Source organism: Eleutherodactylus coqui, chromosome 5, assembly GCF_035609145.1.
Source record: "Eleutherodactylus coqui strain aEleCoq1 chromosome 5, aEleCoq1.hap1, whole genome shotgun sequence".
NCBI lineage: Eukaryota > Metazoa > Chordata > Amphibia > Anura > Eleutherodactylidae > Eleutherodactylus > Eleutherodactylus coqui.
In genome coordinates, this window is record NC_089841.1 from 53,996,272 (window position 1) to 54,014,981 (window position 18,710).

Genomic DNA, 18,710 nt, shown 5'->3' on the forward strand with positions numbered 1-18,710 from the left:
TACAAAAAAATTAATAAATGTTGTACAACACATTATATGTAACTAACAAATGGCACCAGTAAGAACTACAACTCACCACGCAAAAAACAAGCCTCAAATCGCCATGTTGACGGAAAAATAAGAGTTCTGGCTTTTGAAAAGAGGAGATGAAAATCCCTCCCAAAAAAACGTTGTGTCCTCAGGTCTAAAATAGGCTGCGCCATCAAAGAGTTAAGCTCAAGCTCTGTGAATGTCTACAAATTGGCGTACATCACAGCCGTCTGTGGAAGCTACAATATACGTTGGGCAATAACACAAATACAAATTGCTGCAACCCTCCTGCACGGTCACAGAGCGATCGTTCTGTATCCTTCAAAATACAACCTGCAAAATCAATACGGTCAAGAAGAGCGAGAGACAACGAGCACGGCATCCGAGCGCGAGGAGGGCGCAGGAGCTCTGCAGGTTGGCGTTGCGGTGCTGTATTGTTGGGGAAGCCGTGTTGCATACGTGTGCATGTGTGCTGTGTGTGCAGAGAACCCATAGCAGGAGAGGAGTGCAGGTAACAAGCAGAACACTATTTAATGAATACATTACTCCTGTGTTCATATGGGATCACTTATTACACTGACTGAGATGCATCATGATTCATAGAACGGCAGCAAGTCCAATGAATAAGTAATAAGAGGCTACATATTAAAATGTGCTAATAAATAGAGCAAATTAAAACCCTTCACCGACTACGGAGGGAAGAACCCTGGCGTCAGATCTGCAGAAGGCTGCACGCAGGAAGTAGTTAGCTCTCTGATTTAATGGGACACGGCATAGAAAAGCTCTCATATCGATCTACTGCTGCAAGAAAAAGTAAGTGAACCCTTTGGAATTCCCTGCATTTCTGCATTGATTGCTAATAAGATGGTTGTTACAGAAGTCCCAATTACAGACAAACAGTAACACACCAACAATTGTAGCGTTCATGTTTTGCTGAGCGCATTGAGTAATCATCTGCAGTACAGGCAGAAAAAGTGAACTTTAGTTTATGAATTCTCCAAAAGGTAATTGGCAAAATGTGTTTTAAATAAGGAGAGGAGATTAAAAGTGAAGGGTTCACAGATGATTTGCCAGTTAAATGCAGGCACACAAAGCCTGGTTACTGACAAATCTGTTCTCAAGAAAGACTGATCAGTCTGAACCGTGCCTTGATGTAAGCAACTATCAAAGAACCTCAGATGATGTGTTACAGAGAGGCGAGGAGCTGGGAAAGCTAAAGACCTGGGTGTATATTAATCAACGGTTAGACAAAATATTTACAAAAGAAAATTCAGGACTGTTGCTTATCTCCCTAGGAGTGGGCAGCCTGGTAAGATCACTACAAGAGCACAATGGAAAATCCTGAATGTAGTGAGAAAGAACCTAATGGTAACCGCAAAAGTCCAACAGAATAGTCTACAAACTGCAAAATCCTCTGTTCATGTGTCCATTATTAGAAAACCAGTGGCTAAGGACGGTAATCATGGAAGGACACCACAAAGGAAGCCGCTGCTGTTCTAAAACAAATACTGCAGCCTGCCTCAGGGTAACCGGAGACCACCTGGATGTTTTACAATGTTTTTGACAAATGTTCTATGGACACATGAGACAACAGTGGAACCTTTTTAGCAAAAATGCACAACATTACGTTTGGAGAAACATAGTAACATAGTATATAAAGCTGAATGAAGACAATGTCCATCTAGTCCAGCCTGTCTATCCTCCTGTGTTGATCCAGAGGAAGGCAAAAAAAAACCAAGGGCAGAAACCAATTTAGCCCTTTTGGGGAAAAAATTCCTTCCCGACTCCCTAATGGCAATCAGACTGTTCCCTGGATCAACCCCTAATAGTTCCTACCTGCCTGTATACCCAGATTGACAATTAACCTAAGACTTGTATCCTATAATGTCCTTCCTCTCCAGAAAGACATCAAGTCCCCTTTTAAACTCTTTTATGGATTTTGCCATCACCACTTCCTCCGGCAGAGAGTTCCACAGTCTAACTGCTCTAACAGTAAAGAATCCCCTTCTATGTTGGTGATGAAACCTACTTTCCTCTAATCGTAGCGGATGTCCTCTTGTTACCGTCATGGTCCTGGGTGTAAACAGATCTTGGGAGAGATCCTTGTATTGTTCCCTCATGACTTATACATGGTTATTTGATCACCTCTTAGCCGTCTTTTTTCCAGGGTGAATAATCCCAATTTGGATAGCCTCTCTGGGTATTCCAGTCCCGTCATTCCATGTATTAGTTTAGTTGCCCTTCTTTGAACCTCCTCAAGCACTGTGACATCTTTCCTGAGCACCGGTGACCAGAATTGTACGCAGTATTCCATGTGATGCCTGACAAGTGCCTTATATAGCGGTAGAATAATGTTTTCGTCCCTCGCCCCTATACCTCTTTTAATGCACCCCAAGACTTTATTTGCCTTTGCAGCAGCTGACTGGCATTGGTTACTCCAGTTCAGTCTACAATCCACTAGAAAGTCGAACACTGTACACCAACACCAAAACCTCGTCCAGCTGTGAAGCCTGGCCGAGGGGACACCATGACTTTGGGGCGGTTTTGTTCCCTCAGGTCCTGGACACCTTGTAATCATGGAGGGAACAATGAATTCTAAGATGGATCAGAAGATCTTCTAGGAGAGTGTAGGGGCAGCCGTCCATGTCCTCACACTGAAAAGAGGTTGGACGATGCAACAAGGCAATGACCCAAAGTACACAAATAAATCATCTAAGGCCGAATGCACACGACCGGGTCGGATTCCACATGCGGGATCCTGCTGCGGAATCTGACCCGGTGCCTGACCGGTGAGCCCTGTGTACCTGTCCGGATTCTATTCTGTCTGTACTGCGGATGTGCCTGCCGATGCACATGCGCAGTACAGATTTGACTGTGCCGTTGCTAGGTGATGATGTGGATCCCACAGCCTTTCTGCAATGATGATTATGGAAGGGCCGTGGGACGGCCGGCTTCCATTGACTTCAATGAAAGCCGTCCGCACGGAATCCGTCTCAAAATAGGGCATGCTGCGATTTCCTCCCCCCCCCCCCATTCAGCAATGCAAATCCAGCTGTGTGCATTGGATGTAAAGAATGGTCAAAAAAGAGGATTTGTTTTTTAGAATGATCAAGCCTGAGTCTCTTAAACCTATGGAGATGTTGTTATCATGACCTAAAGAGGGCTGTGTACATAAGGCATACCAGAAATATTGATGAACTGGAACATATTTGCAGGGAGGAAGGGTCCAAAATTTCTCATCAACGCTGTACAACTTTTATTTGTAGCTACAGGAAATGTTTGGTTAAGATGATTTCTGCTAGAGTAGGATCTACAGGTTATTAAACAGGCTCCAGATGCCCTAGTCAGACCACCAGTAGAAAGGATAGTTTGCTCCATCGACAATCACAAGCTGATCCAATGGTTTTGTTGTCCACCATCCAGACACAGGTGGCACTTTCATGATAGACCCCTATCTCTACCCAAACTATTTTCAGGTGCTTAGTAAGACGAAATTTGGTGTCACAGTGCCCATTACGTGTCCTAGTATTTACACCCCAACGCCTGTGTTTGCAGTTTGGTCGTCAACGAGAAACCTGGACTGTTACAGACTGAAACCGTATCATCTTTAGTGATGAATTCAGGATCTATTTGGGCCGACGACGATCGTGTAGGAGTATAGACTGCTACAATCCTGCCTTGGCTGTGGAGCGGCACACTGCCCCCTGCTGGTCTGGGAGGCCATCACATACAACAGTCAGTCACTCCTAGTAGGGGTACGAGAGACAATGACAGCTCAGCGATATGTTCAGGACGTCCTGCAACCACATGTGTTCCTGTGATGGAGGCTTCCAGCAGGATAATGCTCAGCCGCACACGTTATATATCTATCTATCTATATATCTATATATATATAGATATATAGATATATATATATATATCATTATTACTTTTACGCATAGAAAGTTTCTTTAGACTTCAACAACTCCTCCTTGGAGCATTATGTTATTGTCAATGAGTATATATGAAGTACACGTGTCAAGCCAAATCTGGCTCACACGAAGATACTGAGCGAGTGATTGCTTATTATTGGGATGCAGAGAGCAGATGGTCAGGTAAGTCTTGAAATGTCAAGCGTTCCGGTACATCGGATTACCGGCCATGGCCAGCGCCGGTAGGCCTTCAGGGTCAACGACTTCAAATGTCTTGGCATTTGCAGAGGATAGCCTGTCTCAGGACTGGAATTGCGTTAAGGATCTGCTAGAAATTCTGCCCACTTCTCAGTCTGGACATCTTTGTTTAAACTTTGACTTGGCTTAAATGAAGGAATTAATATTGACAAAAACATCAAGGGACCTAATGAGTTGTTAGTTAAGGCAATAAACATGTCACATTAGAGTCAGCGCAGTAACGAGGTAATTAGCCTGGCGAAAAAGCTCTGCTGATTGGAGCTGCGCACTCCTTGCTTTTAACCTCTCAGTCCATTATCTGGTACAGGACAAGTGGGGGCTCGGCTAATGTATATTTTCCAATACGCGTCAGCTCTGCTACACTGGCCAACGACTGCATTAACCTGCGTTAACAGCTGCGGGTTAATACAAGGGGGTTTCATCCTTTATGGCCAGAGGTTCGGGTAATGGTTAGAATTTGCAAACATGAAAATGTTGAAGGAGGATGTAGGTTAAAGATGACCGCGGGGGCACCAGGCCGGGCAGCACTATAATAAGATGATTAAAGGGTTGCAATTATCTAGATGGATGGCGTACACTATTACGTTTATTTATTTACACGGTCCATACATATCCCACAACACAGAGACCTCTGGGGAGGAATACTCCACAGGAAATGGAGCGATTAGTGCTATTGAAATACTGCGGTGATGATAGGATGCTGGACATGAGCGACCAGTGGGATGAGGGGAGAAAGAAGGATGGCTGTGGCCCACCGAAGCCACCAAATTGTATTACTGCCGTATATCTAAAAACAGAAACAAAAAAGACATTTTGTACATAGTTTATAAAAAAAATCTTCTTCTGTCGTTTTATGTATGCAGCTCCTATTTAAACCGGTTTGTCTCCAGACTATTAAAGCCCCTGTGTAGTCTGATCCAGCAGTCATATGTCCTAGAATCCCTCCTACTAACAGATGAGTGTGACTGCAGGATCAGACTACATGGGGTTTGTTTGTGGTCTGTTACCATGGGAACACATAGGACTGCATAGGAAATGTAGACATAAAACAGCTGTAGATTTTAATTAAAGATTATCTGCAAAACTAGTAATAATTTTAGATGCAATGGAGCGACTTAAAATATGGCTGAACCCAGTGGCCCTTCCTGAAGGTAATGCTAACTAAACAAGCCAATGTCTGGACAGATGCCAGTCAAACCTGCTAAGACAGTAACACTCAGCGCTCACTGGCATTTCATATCTGAATAAAATTGCCCAGCTGTTGTTTTCCTACTGATGACCTATCTTTGGGGTAGGTCATCAACAGTTGATCGGTGGTTGCTTGCCGCTCAAGATCCTCGACAATCAGCTGTATGCTGGATCTGCTGTCAGTGCAAAAAGAGCCGCAAGCAGACAGTTCTTTCAAAAAGGCTGCGGCCTGGGTTAGTATTGCAGGAACAGCTCTGCAATACCAACACTGCAATACCAACCCAGGCCACTGCAGCGTAAACAGAGCTTGCAGCAATGAAAGGTGGCCCAGCAAGTGGCGGATCCTTGTTGATCAACTATGGCATATAGGGAGAGACCTGTCAATGAAGTTAAGCCACATGGAGAGAAGTTGAAGGGGAATAGCCCACCATGCCGAGCTCTTTTAAAAGCTATGGGCAATATTTCTGTGCGAGTTCCGTTTGATTGCAATACGGACATAACTTGCATTGGGAAAGAAAGCCATTCATCTGAATGGTTGGTGTACATGGGCGATTCTTCACTCGGAGTTTGAAAAATCCCAGCATGTCCTATTTTGTGCGAGTCTCGTCCAAGAATGGGATTTGTGACGTGCGGCGTCCATGTGCTGTGCGATGCAAGTTACACCTGAGCAACTCGCTCTCGCCCGTGTAAATACGGCCTAAAACAGGTAATTGTACTGAAGGAGCCTGTCAGTATTTCATGCATCCCCTGGTCAAGGCAGCCTCAATCTGCTGACCGGTTCCATAAATTGCAACCTGAGACCAGACCCCTTCATTTACTATTCAGATGTGGCGGCAAGAAGCTCCTGACAGCAGTACTAGCCATTCTGTTCTGATGGTGGCCCTGTCGATCCTATGGTTCCCTCTCCTTACTGAAAAAAAGCCATCCCCATGCTTGGATCAGCCAGCGAACATGTATGATGGGGCCAGCTGTGACTACATGCCGGCAGCTGGAGACTAACAGGTTAAAGCCCACTCACCGCCTTGGATAGAGCAGCGGTCGCAGACACGGCGGCCCTATAAACCGTTACCGCAATATAATAATTAATCATCATAAAAGTATTGTAATCCCACAGGAAGGAATACAGTAAAGTTACAGAACCTCCATAACAAAATGGGAAGATGGAGGTGAATGTTGCGGCTGCGGTTTTCTCCTGTGTAATCTCCTGTATGCGCAATACAACTAACAAAGCAATATTTCTTTCTTTCAACGTCTGAACGTGGAAAATCAAAAGTGAAAGCCAGATCAATTCCATTCCGGGGCCATAAATGAGCTTTAGATCACCTTTATTTCATTTTATGGAAAGAACGGAACATCCTTGTATTTGCCCTTATAGATGAGGTAATGGAGGGTGAGAGATTGATGGGATGAGGGAGGGGGTGCCGGGGAGGGTGAGAAAAAAACTCCTTTATTTTAGTAAACCACAAATTAAGAGAATAGTCAAATTTCATTGAAGTATTTTTTTTTTAGATATTGAAAGATATTGTTATTTTTGTATTCCAAGATAAAACAGTATACACCGCCATATTGGTTGACCGTTTTAGTTTTGGAGCATCTTATAACAATTTGCCCCATTCTTAGGCTGCGTGCTAAATAAACTCTACTATCAAAAGTAATTGGACACCTGAGCAAAAATCAAAAGTAGTATGTATTTCCACATGTTAATACTTAGTGGGGCTCCTTTGGCCCTAATGACATCGGATCCTCTGCGCGGCGTACCTTATACTGACACTTAATACATCTTAGCTGGTATTTCCCTTCATTCATCCTTCAAACATCTGGCAAATTCTCTCAAAGAAGACACATCGGTCCGTCTACAGTGGTGCAAGGAGCGATGTCATCGGACAGTTGAGCAACGGAAGAACGTTCTATGGAATGACGAATCACAATACTCCATCTTCACATCAGATGGAGGTACCTGGGTGGGAAATGTCCGGGGAACAACTTTGTGTTGTGCCAACAGCGAAGTACTGTGGAGGCTCATTATGGGTCTTGCTCCATTGGTTGTAGTGGTAAGACCCATGAACATGGATGACATTCTAGATAATAATGTGCGGGCCACAATGTGGTAATACTCTGGGAATGGTCAGCCATACCTCCAACAAGACAACATGCCTGGTCACACATCCAACGTTGTTTTAGGCCTCCCTCACACAGGCGTTTTTGTACAGCATTTAGCGCTGCATTTTTAACGCTCCGCTAAACACTGTGCAACGCTCCCATTCATTTCAATGGGGCTGCGCGTTAACGGCACTGCATGTTCTATTTTCGTCCATTTTCAGCCCTGCATTGCCCATTTATATGAATGGCAGCGGTTTTAGCGATGCCGAAAATGCGGCACAACTTGGTACCACGCTTTTGGTAGTGCTATACGCCCTAGGTACACTGCCAAAAAAAAAAAAATCAATACTCACCTTGCAGGTGATGTTGCTGTCCCCGGCGGTGCTCCCAGGACTTGTCAGCCCGCAGGGAAACTTTTTCTCTGGTTACAGGGGTTCAAAATCCCCGTCTCCAACGAGAGATTGCTCTGATTGGCTGAGTGCCGCTGAGTGGCAGCCCACTCAGCCAATCAGAGCCAGCACTGGATGCGTCCAGTCACAGCCATTCAATTAATGAATTAATCCAGGGCTGGCTCTGATTGGCTCAGCCGGCTGTCACTCAGGGGCGCTTAGCCAATCAGAGCAATTGTCCGGCTTCACAAGGTCCTGAGAGCAGCCACTTCACCAGCTGGGTGAGTCTTGATTTTTTTATCAGCAGCCTTGGCTGCACTTTGAGCTGTGCCAAAACACCAGTAGAACGCACGCCAGCGGTGCTGAAATTGGGCGGAATCTGCAGTAAACGCTGCATTTCTGCAAACGCCTGTGTGAGAGAGGCCTTACATTGGTTTGAGGATGTTCCATGATTGGACCAGCTGCACAGAGTCCCAGACTGAACCCTACTGAACATCTCTGGGACCAATTGGAACATTTGGTCAGGAAATATAAACAGCCTCCATCTTCTTTGACAGAACTTGCCAGACATTTACAGAATGAATGGAGGGAAATACCAGCTGAAGTGTATCAGATGTTAGTAGAAAGTACGCCACGGAGAGGATCCGATGTCATGAGGGCCAGAGGAGCCCCGCTAAGTATTACCATATGGAAATAAACACTACTTTTGATTTCTGCTCAGTTGTCCAATTATTTTTAGTTAAATAGTGTAGGCTTCACTGAAAGACCATTTTGCGCCTACAGGTCCTATGCAGATTTACACTACATGGCCAAAAGTATGTAGACGCCAGACCAGCACCCCTACAGCAAAACACTTTTGTTGAAAGTCCCATTCTAAAAACATGGACGTTCATATGCAACGGAGTCTCCTTTTGCGGCTACAATGGTTTCCATTCTTCTTCAAAGACTTTCCACAATATCTTGGACTGCTTTTGGTATTCGCACCCATTTAAGCAAAAGTGTATTTGAGATGGCAGGGGGCGGATGTTGGGGAAGGTCTAGCTTAGCTTTGGCATTCCAAATTTTCCCACAGGTGTTGAATGAAGTTGAGGTCTGGGGTCTGTGCAGCCACTTGAGTTACTCCACACCAGACTCATCGCCCCACGTCTTTATCAAGCTCGATATGTACACAGATGTACAGTCAGAGTGAAACAGGAAAGGGCTAAGGCCGCCTGCACACGAGCGGGTCGGATCCGGCAGCGAGAATTCTCGCCGCGGGACCCGGCCCGAGAGCCTGCAGGGACGAGCGCGTACTCTCCCGCGCCTGGCGGCCCCATCTCTTTCATGTGCCGGGTGAGTGCGTGCCCCGCACAAAAATAGGACATGTTGCGGTTTGTTTGCCGCGCGAGATTTCGCGCTGCCAAACCGCGGCCGTCTGCATAGGAGTGCGTATTGTAATGCACTCCTATGCAAACTTTCAGTGGCGGAAATCCCGCGGCGGGATTTCCGCCCGTGTGCAGGCGGCCTAACTGTATAAAATGTCTTTTCCTTAAGGACCATAGTGCTTTGGTCCTAAAGGACCACTTTAGTGATTTTATGCATGTGATGGTTTTATGGCCATATTTTTTTCTTGGGCTGCAAAAATTATTTTTGCTGCTTTTTTGTGTGACATATTCTATACTAATCCAGGGTTATATCCTGTATTATACTCCAGAGCTGCACTCACTATTCTGCTGGTGGAGTCACTGTGTACATACATTACTTAGCCTGTACTGATCCTGAGTTACATCCTGTATTATACTCCAGAGCTGCACTCACTATTCTGCAGGTGGAGTCACTGTGTACATACATTACTTATCCTGTACTGATCCTGAGTTACATCATGTATTATACTCCAGAGCTGCACTCACTATTCTGCTGGTGGAGTCACCGTATACATACATTACTTATCCTGTACTGATCCTGACTTAAATCCTGTATTATACTTCAGAGCTGCACTCATTCTGCTAGCTACAGAAAACAGCTCATCATCAAACTCTCCCCCCTCTCTAAAAAAAAATAAAAAATTAGCTGACCTTCGATAATGCAGGGAATAGTCAATTTTCTCTACACTGCCTTCTGTAAAGTTCACACTTCTAAGAATGAAAATTACCAGAGCTAGTCGAATGCAGAGCCAGCAAATTAGAGCTGAAATCTCCCAGCATTAATTCTGCAGTACTGTGATTGCAGCTCTGGAGTATAATGCGGGGTGTAAATCAGCCAAAGCACATAATAAACTAAGAAAAATACAGTAAACCTAATTTATGTACAATAATATCTACATGACAAGCCAGGGCTTTGCAATGAGATAACCCTGCAGAAGCTGTTGGTGAGTCATTGATTTATTGCGAGTAGATGAGTCACCGACTCTACGGGTGTCAGAGTGGAAGTCCGTGTCATTTTTCTTATCTATGCACCTTCTGATCCTCCTAATTGTAACATGCGGCAGCATATACCAGTGCTACAGGGATAAGATATAACAGGCACAGTTGCATCATTTCTTATCTGGACGTCCATGTACAGATTATAATAATCCAACTGGTATACATGACGTATAATGGTGAAGCCGTGCATGAAGAAAAGATTTCAGATTCATTTAAACTTCCCCTAGTCTAAGGTAGTGGAAGGGTTATTGACACTCGTCCTGGCGGTCCAGGGTATTGCCCCCTTACTTGGTTCTCTAGAGTGGAAGAAGGGATTTAATATTTAAAGTCCGTCGCAGCGCTGATTCTGTTGGACGTATTTACTTGAAAGATGGTGCGTTGCGGTTCCCCTGCACAGTGGGTGGCCAGGCTGCTGCTGCGCAAGGAAAGACTGTGTTGTTTGGCTGGGACTATGTGACCGAGCAGAAAAGATGCGGATCATACCTAAAAGTTAAGCCAGGTGTATATGCTTATTATCCAAGACAGCAGTAAAGGCCCATTTAGACACAACGATTATTGCCCAAAATTCACTCAAAAGCCATCTTTTGAGCGATAATCGTTGTGCCTAAACGTGCTGTCGTTGTGCACTTTTAGTTCCTCCTTGACTTTTAGCTCGAGTCTTAGTGCCACACGCTGAGTTCTCAGCGGGATACTGCTGCTAGTATTCTTTCAGTTGGTATCCCGCTTGGAATTCTCAGCGGGATACCGCTGACAGCTCCAAGAACAAAGCAGCTGTATGCAGATAACAGCGCTCCTGCTCTCATTTGCATACAGCAGGAGCCTTTATTTACACACTAATAAACTCTTAAGTAGCTAATTAGCTACTGTTTATGCAAAGTGATCACTCAAAACTGTCACTCAAACTGCCGTTTGAGCGAATTTTGAGCGATCATTCTGTGTAAATGGGCCTTTATGGGTGAAAGTTGTCTAGGTCTGGGAATAAACCTGTAATATTTTACTCACTGGTGAAAGTAGTGGCTAAAATCTGCTGATGTAAAATATAAAAGTGGTTATTTTATTTCATGCTGTTCTAGGGTAAAAAGTAGGCTAATATCTGGTGGTCTACTGGTTCAATGACCTACCCAGACTTCTCTTCTGCCCTACACTGACCAAACAGCAATGCAGAGCAGTGACAGAGAGAACTGTGTGGCTATGAACAGTTACATAAATACGATCAGGCAGAGTGCTTCATGAGCATTCAGCCCAATCATTAATATGAATAAGACTTACAATATTTGTCAAGTGTATCTTCTAGTCCAAGAAATACTGTACTGCTTGTAGGAAAACACAAACTGAGGCATTGAAAATTACTTGCTGAAGTCTCCACAATGTGGTCGATGCTGGTACGACTTGGAATCTTGTTTATGGTTAAATTTGTGGGATCAATGGAATTAGGAAATCCATATGGCTACTAATGGACCCTTTCAAAATTTGCATTGTAATCTTGACAAACAAGGGAGCAAGCAATTGGCGTAAGTTTTATAAAAAAGGGAACATCATGCATTACCTGGCACCATGGGGATCGTAATCCCTACTATGGGTCATACCTTTGGATCAACATGAAAAAACATTCCTAGCACCGTTAAACGTCCATCATCGACATGAAACATTAGGCAACAGAGGATGGGACATCCATACGGCAGGAATTGCTGCCCCCTATGGTGCTGGGTAACATAGTATGTAAGGCTGAAAAAAGAAATATGTGCATCGAGTTCAGCCTATTATCCGCTAATGTTGATCCAGAAGAAGGCAAAAAAATCCCCAATGAGGTAGAAGCCAATTTCATTGGAGGGAAAAACATTTCTTCCCGACTCCAATGGGTAATCCCATGATGTTCCCTTTCCAGAGACTTGTGTCAATTTCTCTAATGTTCCCACACACTTCACCTACATATTGACTTGGGTCATCGAAGAGAAGGAATTGTTATAAGAAAGCAACCTTCTCAGTCAATCAGATCAGTCTGTGCCCACTTACTTGCCTCACCCACTAGGCCTGCTGTATCTTATTGCTGTCCTAATAGGTAAGTAAATAGGCAACAACCTTAACATTTTGGTGTATACCCATTTACTCTGAACAGTCCTACCCTACTAGATGACCGGCTGTCACGTCTCACAGAAATAAAGATGTCTTCCAATAGGTTGTGATTGAACACTTGGAGAATACATAGTGATATTAAAGCCTTCCTGCTCTGTAAATAGACGTCTTTAGGTCTTGCTTCCTGAACTCGATGCCACAGTGTAATGTCATTTTGAACTGGTGTTTGGTTTACATAGAAAAATGTCAAAGCCATTGGAGGGGCCGAGCCGCGCTCCGGACTGTATCCTCATATAATAATGTTATGACACATGTGAACTGCAATCAGCGGCTGTCAATCTATCCTGACGAATGAGCACAAACAGTGAAGACATCTATAGCCTACCGCATCTCGTGAGCCGGGGAGATTATCAATGTCAGTCTGCTCCATTTAATCCGCATGACTTCATGGGCTTGAAATTTAAAAAAAAGGTGGGCTGCACAAATAAAAGAGGCTGCCAACTTGACAGGACCTAGACTGCCACAGAAATAACGACGGGAAGATCAGGACACATTCGGCCATGCCCTGGGCTGCCTCACATACCCACCCCTGCCTTGTTCCTTTCTTTGAGTCAAACCTTGGAAATACATTCCGCCCAAAATACTACAAGAAGGTTGCATAAGATGGGAGGACAGCAGCAAAATATAATGGGAGGTGGATGAGAAACATCATGGTGGTATACAGCACTGTGCCCGAGAACTTTATCCTTCCCTGGTGACAAATACCAAGGACCTGTGACAATCAACAGGAATTCTCCCGCTGCTGTCCCATTTACTGACTCCTAGTTTGTTGTTGTGGAAGTCGCTAATCGCTGATCCATTAGAATGGGTCAACTGACCACACTGCTACAGTTCAGGCTTATTTGGAGAGGAGTTACCGATCTGCTAGCCCCTCTTTAAATATTCATGGCTTCTGCAGTGGGTTGCTGGTTATGTTAGCAATGTCTTATCCAGTATTCCTTGTTAACTTTGAGAATCTTGCTCCTATTCTAGTTTTGTTTCCTGTCAGTGTGGTTTTGTTCCTGTGGTTATTTCTAGTCCAGTCCTTGCTTCTTGCTTTTTTCCAGTCTGTATCTATCTTGTCCTGTATTTTAGCTCAGATCTGCCCAGTTTGGTTTTCTTGTCTCTGGGTCTTAGCGCCCCCTCATTGCTCTCAGGGTGAGTGTTTCAGATCAGGTTTCCATTAGGAGATATCTTTAGTGATACTCGGGGACAGTGATGTCTGGTGTTAGGGTCTGGCAGTTCACATTTGGTTCAATTTGAATGGGAATTGTTCAGTCTTTTGAGCAGCTAGACAGCATGAGGGCGGATGGGGGGTGGGGGGAGTGTTTACTTTTCCAAACACAATGAGTACATTGTTTAATCATGCCTGCTGAAGACAATAGATTTTTTCACACTAATTAAAATCCTGCAGGCCAGATAAACACACGCATAAACACCCGTCCACCTGAGCAAACAACTAATACTAAATTTACTTTAGCTAAAGAAGGAAACAGAGATGATTTCGAGCAATTATGTTTTATGCAAAAATGTGTTTAGTGTCTGACCGTTTTAGTGATAATCATTAGGGTCAGTTACTGTCATTTTGTTATCTGTTCACTGTTACTCATTTGCACCTTTACATGACTACCATCACTATCATACTTTGTGCCATCATTTGATTACCAACAGCATTGTGTTCCTGTTATCTATTAGTCAGCTCCTCATCTTGTATTCTATGTTAACGAACAGTGATAATGCTTGCTTCATATAACTGCTCATTTGACTGTCCAGCCGTTATACAATTTGGCTTTACTGCAAATCCGGGAAGTATCTGAGTACTGAGATATACTATTAATACCTGGTAAAGGGGACTGCTATGAGTGAAGATCAGTTCTGTCATCACATAAACCATTGGTATATGGCTACATAGACTAGACTATGTAGGATGAATGTATCCCCACTGCGGATGTGCTCGATTCCCTCCTAGCATTTGCAGTGCAGTGTCCAAAAAATAGAGAATCAAACCCTTTGTGTACTATTCTATGGAGGTTTTTGCTTCCCTTACACCATAAACACAATGAAGAATTGACTCTCTTTACCTGGGTACGGTCTGTCTTGCAATTTAAAAGATGGCATAAACAAAGTGGTCCACACCAAGCCCAGTCCTCAATAAACCCCAACTATTGCTGCATTTACTTTCACGTAATCATTTAGAGCGTGTTCACACGTAGCTGACTCGCTGTGAATTTTGGTGCAGATTTGCAGCAGATTCCATCCCTTCAGTTTGAATTCAATTAAAAACGGGAAGCCTGCTGCGGAGCTGCACCAAAATCTGCAGAAAATCAGTGACTTGTGAACGCACCCTTTTAGAAATTCTGCATTGGTAATAGTTTCATAGTGTTGATAACATCTATACAGGTCACGGACAGCCCAAATGACTTACATGTATGCCGAGCAAGTGAATAATTGGATCCACCAGTGGTCAGTCCGAAGCCCTCTGGAATCTGACTGGAACTGCGAGGCCGGGTTAACAATTTGGGTGGTTCGATTTCAGCTCCAAATTCGGCCCCAATCACCCCTAGGAGGACTATGGCTGTAGCTTGTTTCCGCCTTTCTTCGTAGGACGTGGAAATTTTCTTCACTGGAGGAAGGTTGGAAAGACAACCTGAATGGAAAAGAGCATATGATGATAAAGGGTCGGGAAATTAGCGTATATTATAAGAATCATGATGGTATATGGCTAAACTAGCTACAGCTTCCTATTTGGTGAGGGTCTGACTTTTGATCCTAAAGAGTAAGCGGCTGCAGCAATAGTTTAGTGCTGCAGCCCCTTCACCGTTTTTGCCTTAACAGCAGTGCCCTGGCCCCCCGCTGTGCAAGTAGCTGCAGCTAGCCCTATTCATGTGAATGGCACCTTGATGCAGTTCCCTGCACAGCTGGTGGTCGGGATGTGCAGGTTTGGATGAGGCAAGTTACCACTATTGTCAATAAGTATCATATGTAGACATAATGGGTAAAATGTTTCAAAACACAGACAAAACATTTAAACAAGTGATACAATAAGGTAAAAAGAGAATAATGCATTCTAAACATGCAACTGTTTTATTAACTTACTAGCGTACCCGTCGCGCGTTGCTGCGAAGACAGACATACATACATACATACATTCGTTTTTATATATCTAGATGACGGCAGCAGCGACCACTGAGGTTTTGTAGGCCGCTGCTTCCCCCTTCCAGGCTGAATAAAATGGCCGTTGTGTGAGAATCGCTGGGGGGGGGGGGGGGGGGGGGGGGAGACATTCTTACTGCTGGGAGAATGGGGGGGGGGGGGGAGACATTCTTACTGCTGGGAGAATCGTTGGGGGGAGGGGGGGCATGGTGACTGCCAAGAAAATCTCTGTGGGGGAAGGGGGGCATGATGACTGCCAGGAGAACCGCTGGGGGGGAGCCATTATGACTGCTGGGGGAACCGCTTGGGGGGAGGGGGGCATTATTATTGCTGGCGGACAGCTGGGGGTGGCATTGTGACTGCTGGTGGACCACTGGGGGGGGGGGGTATTATGACTGCTGGGGGAACCGCTGGGGGGGGGGGGGAGCGGGCATTATTACTGCTGGGGGACCGCTGGGGTATGTCACTCTTATTACTAATGGGGGAGTGTCACTATTATTACTGCTGTGGGATGTCACTATTATCGCTGGGGTGAAGGTGTCACTATTACCGCTGGGGTATGTGTACATGTGGCAGAAATGGGCAGGGCTCTTTCAGAATAGACCGGGTGCAGATTTTGACTGCTTTTTAGATGCGGAAATGCTGCAGAATTTTCCACAGAAATCTCCGCTGAGGACATTCTGCAGTATTTCCGCGTCCAAAAAGCAGTCAGAATCTGCACCCGGTCTATTCTGAAACAGCCTTGTCCTTTTTAGAACGACGGGGGTAAAATCATACGTTGTGATAAGCCCCGCCCCCTGACGTGTTGGCACTTTGCGATACATAAGTGGGTTTTGGGTTGTAGTTTGGGCACTCGGTCCCTAAAAGGTTCGCCATCACTGGCCGAGTACATGTTTGCCCACTTCCAACTCCAATGGAGACTGACTGTAAATGGCTGGCGTGCTCTAGTATTTATGGTTTCAAGCTGTACGTGTTATTGCATACAGTCTATCTATCTATCTATCTATCAGGGTTATTGCATACAGTCTGTCTATCTATCTATCTATCAGGGTTATTGCATACAGTCTATCTATCTATCTATCTATCTATCTATCAGGGTTATTGCATACAGTCTGTCTATCTATCTATCAGGGTTATTGCATACAGTCTATCTATCTATCTATCTATGACATCAGGAAATGAGACAATTAGATTTTGTAGGCCCCTGCTTCCCCCTTGCGGGCTGAATAAAATAGCCGTTGGGTGGAACATACAATTTATCTGGCTGCTGTGGCTTTTTAGGAAGATATCCTAGTACTTGTTTACCCACTTCCAACTCCAATGGTAATTGGCTGGCGTGCTCTAGTGGTTCCAAGCTGTACGTGTCATAATAGAGCCTTAATGACATCACAATGCAGCTTTATAGAACATGTTGGGGCATGTTCAAGGGCGTCCGATGTTGATGACATCAGTGATGACATCACAATAGCAGGTGGCTTACTTATTCGATCTACGTGGGGGGGGGGCGTAACTTTCGACGACGCTCGCGCGCCATTTATCGTAGGATATTTGTACTATGCCTATAATCTTCCCAGGAGTGTACTCAACAACTTCCCAAAGTTTCATGGCGATCGGATGAATGGTGTAGTAGCGCATAAAGGACAAACAGACACGCACGCAGACACGCACGCACGCAGACAGACATACATTCAATTTTATATATATAGATGGGACGAGAATGTCTGGAGTCAGCTACTGGTAAAAGGTTGGTCCCAAGAAGACACCCCTTGGTCATATATCCCGTTAGAGCATATGTACGTCAGTCACAGAGAGGGGTCCCCGTTTTAGACCCCTCTCTATATGCCGGTACATTGTGTTAATTCTGTTCCTGTGGATGAATGTTCATCTGAATATTCTTTTACAGGGAAAACGCCTGGCTGATGATGGATTCCTGTAGCAGAATCAGCTGCTGGGTGCTAGGAATAGGACCCAGTGGGATCAGCTGATCACCGCGTGAGCCGCTCTCTGAATGAAGTGGTCTCTGATGGGACAATCCCTTTAATCGCTGGTATAACACCAGGTGTAAATGAGTCTCAGTGGCTTTGTATGAAATTGGGCATATTGTGGGTGTGAGGTCAGAAAATTAAGATTCTGAGGAATCCACTGGGAATAGAGATTAATGTGAGTTTTTGTATAGAACTCTGGAGTATAAGGGTGTGTTTATAAGGTCAAAGTTTACCATAGGCAAACCAAACGTTTATTTTTCAAGAATCCACTGCAGAAATATAAGGCTGACAATATACACAAATTTGTGCCGCTAATGTGCCAGCGCATGTGCAAGACAATTACCCAATTGCCAGTCAATGGGGTTAGTCTGTTGCTTTTCCGTGTGAATTTTAAAATGTACTGCCGCCGATCAGGCAAATGAGCATTCTGCACAATAATTGGGCTGTGTATACGAGCCTTAAGAAATAGGAAATGTCAATATATATGAGATGGATAGATATGAGAGAGATGGATAGCTAGATAGATATGAGAGAGAGAGAGATAAGAGCGAGAGATAGAGAGATAAGAGCGAGAGATAGAGAGATAAGAGCGAGAGATAGAGAGATAAGAGCGATAGATAGAGAGATAAGAGAGATAGAGAGATAAGAGAGATAGAGAGATAAGAGATAGAGAGATAAGAGATAGAGAGATAAGAGATAGAGAGATAAGAGATAGAGATATAAGGGATAGAGAGATAAGAGAGAGAGATAGAGAGATAAGAGATAGATAGATAGAGAGATAAGAGAGAGATAGAGAGATGAGAGAGAGATAGAGAGATAAGAGCGATAGATAGAGAGATAAGAGAGATAGAGAGATGAGAGAGATAGAGAGATGAGAGAGATAGAGAGATAAGAGAGAGAGATAGAGAGATGAGAGAGATAGAGAGATAAGAGAGAGAGATAGAGAGATGAGAGAGATAGAGAGATAAGAGAGAGAGATAGAGAGATGAGAGAGATAGAGAGATAAGAGAGAGAGATGAGAGAGATAGAGAGATGAGAGAGATAGAGAGATAAGAGAGAGAGATGAGAGAGATAGAGAGATGAGAGAGATAGAGAGATAAGAGAGAGAGATAGAGAGATAAGAGAGATAGAGAGATAAGAGAGATAGAGAGATAAGAGAGAGATAGAGAGATAAGAGAGATA

At 44.3% G+C, this 18,710-nt stretch overlaps 1 protein-coding gene across 2 annotated transcripts in view; it reads right to left on the minus strand.

Moving 5' to 3' along the window:
- Positions 1-18,710, minus strand: part of WDR7 (WD repeat domain 7) — a 356,850-nt gene that overhangs the window by 136,924 nt on the left and 201,216 nt on the right. For both annotated transcript variants that reach the window (XM_066602521.1, XM_066602523.1), the window contains one exon: positions 14,816-15,037. In XM_066602521.1, the coding sequence (XP_066458618.1) occupies positions 14,816-15,037 (222 nt within the window). The remainder of the gene's footprint in view (positions 1-14,815; positions 15,038-18,710) is intronic.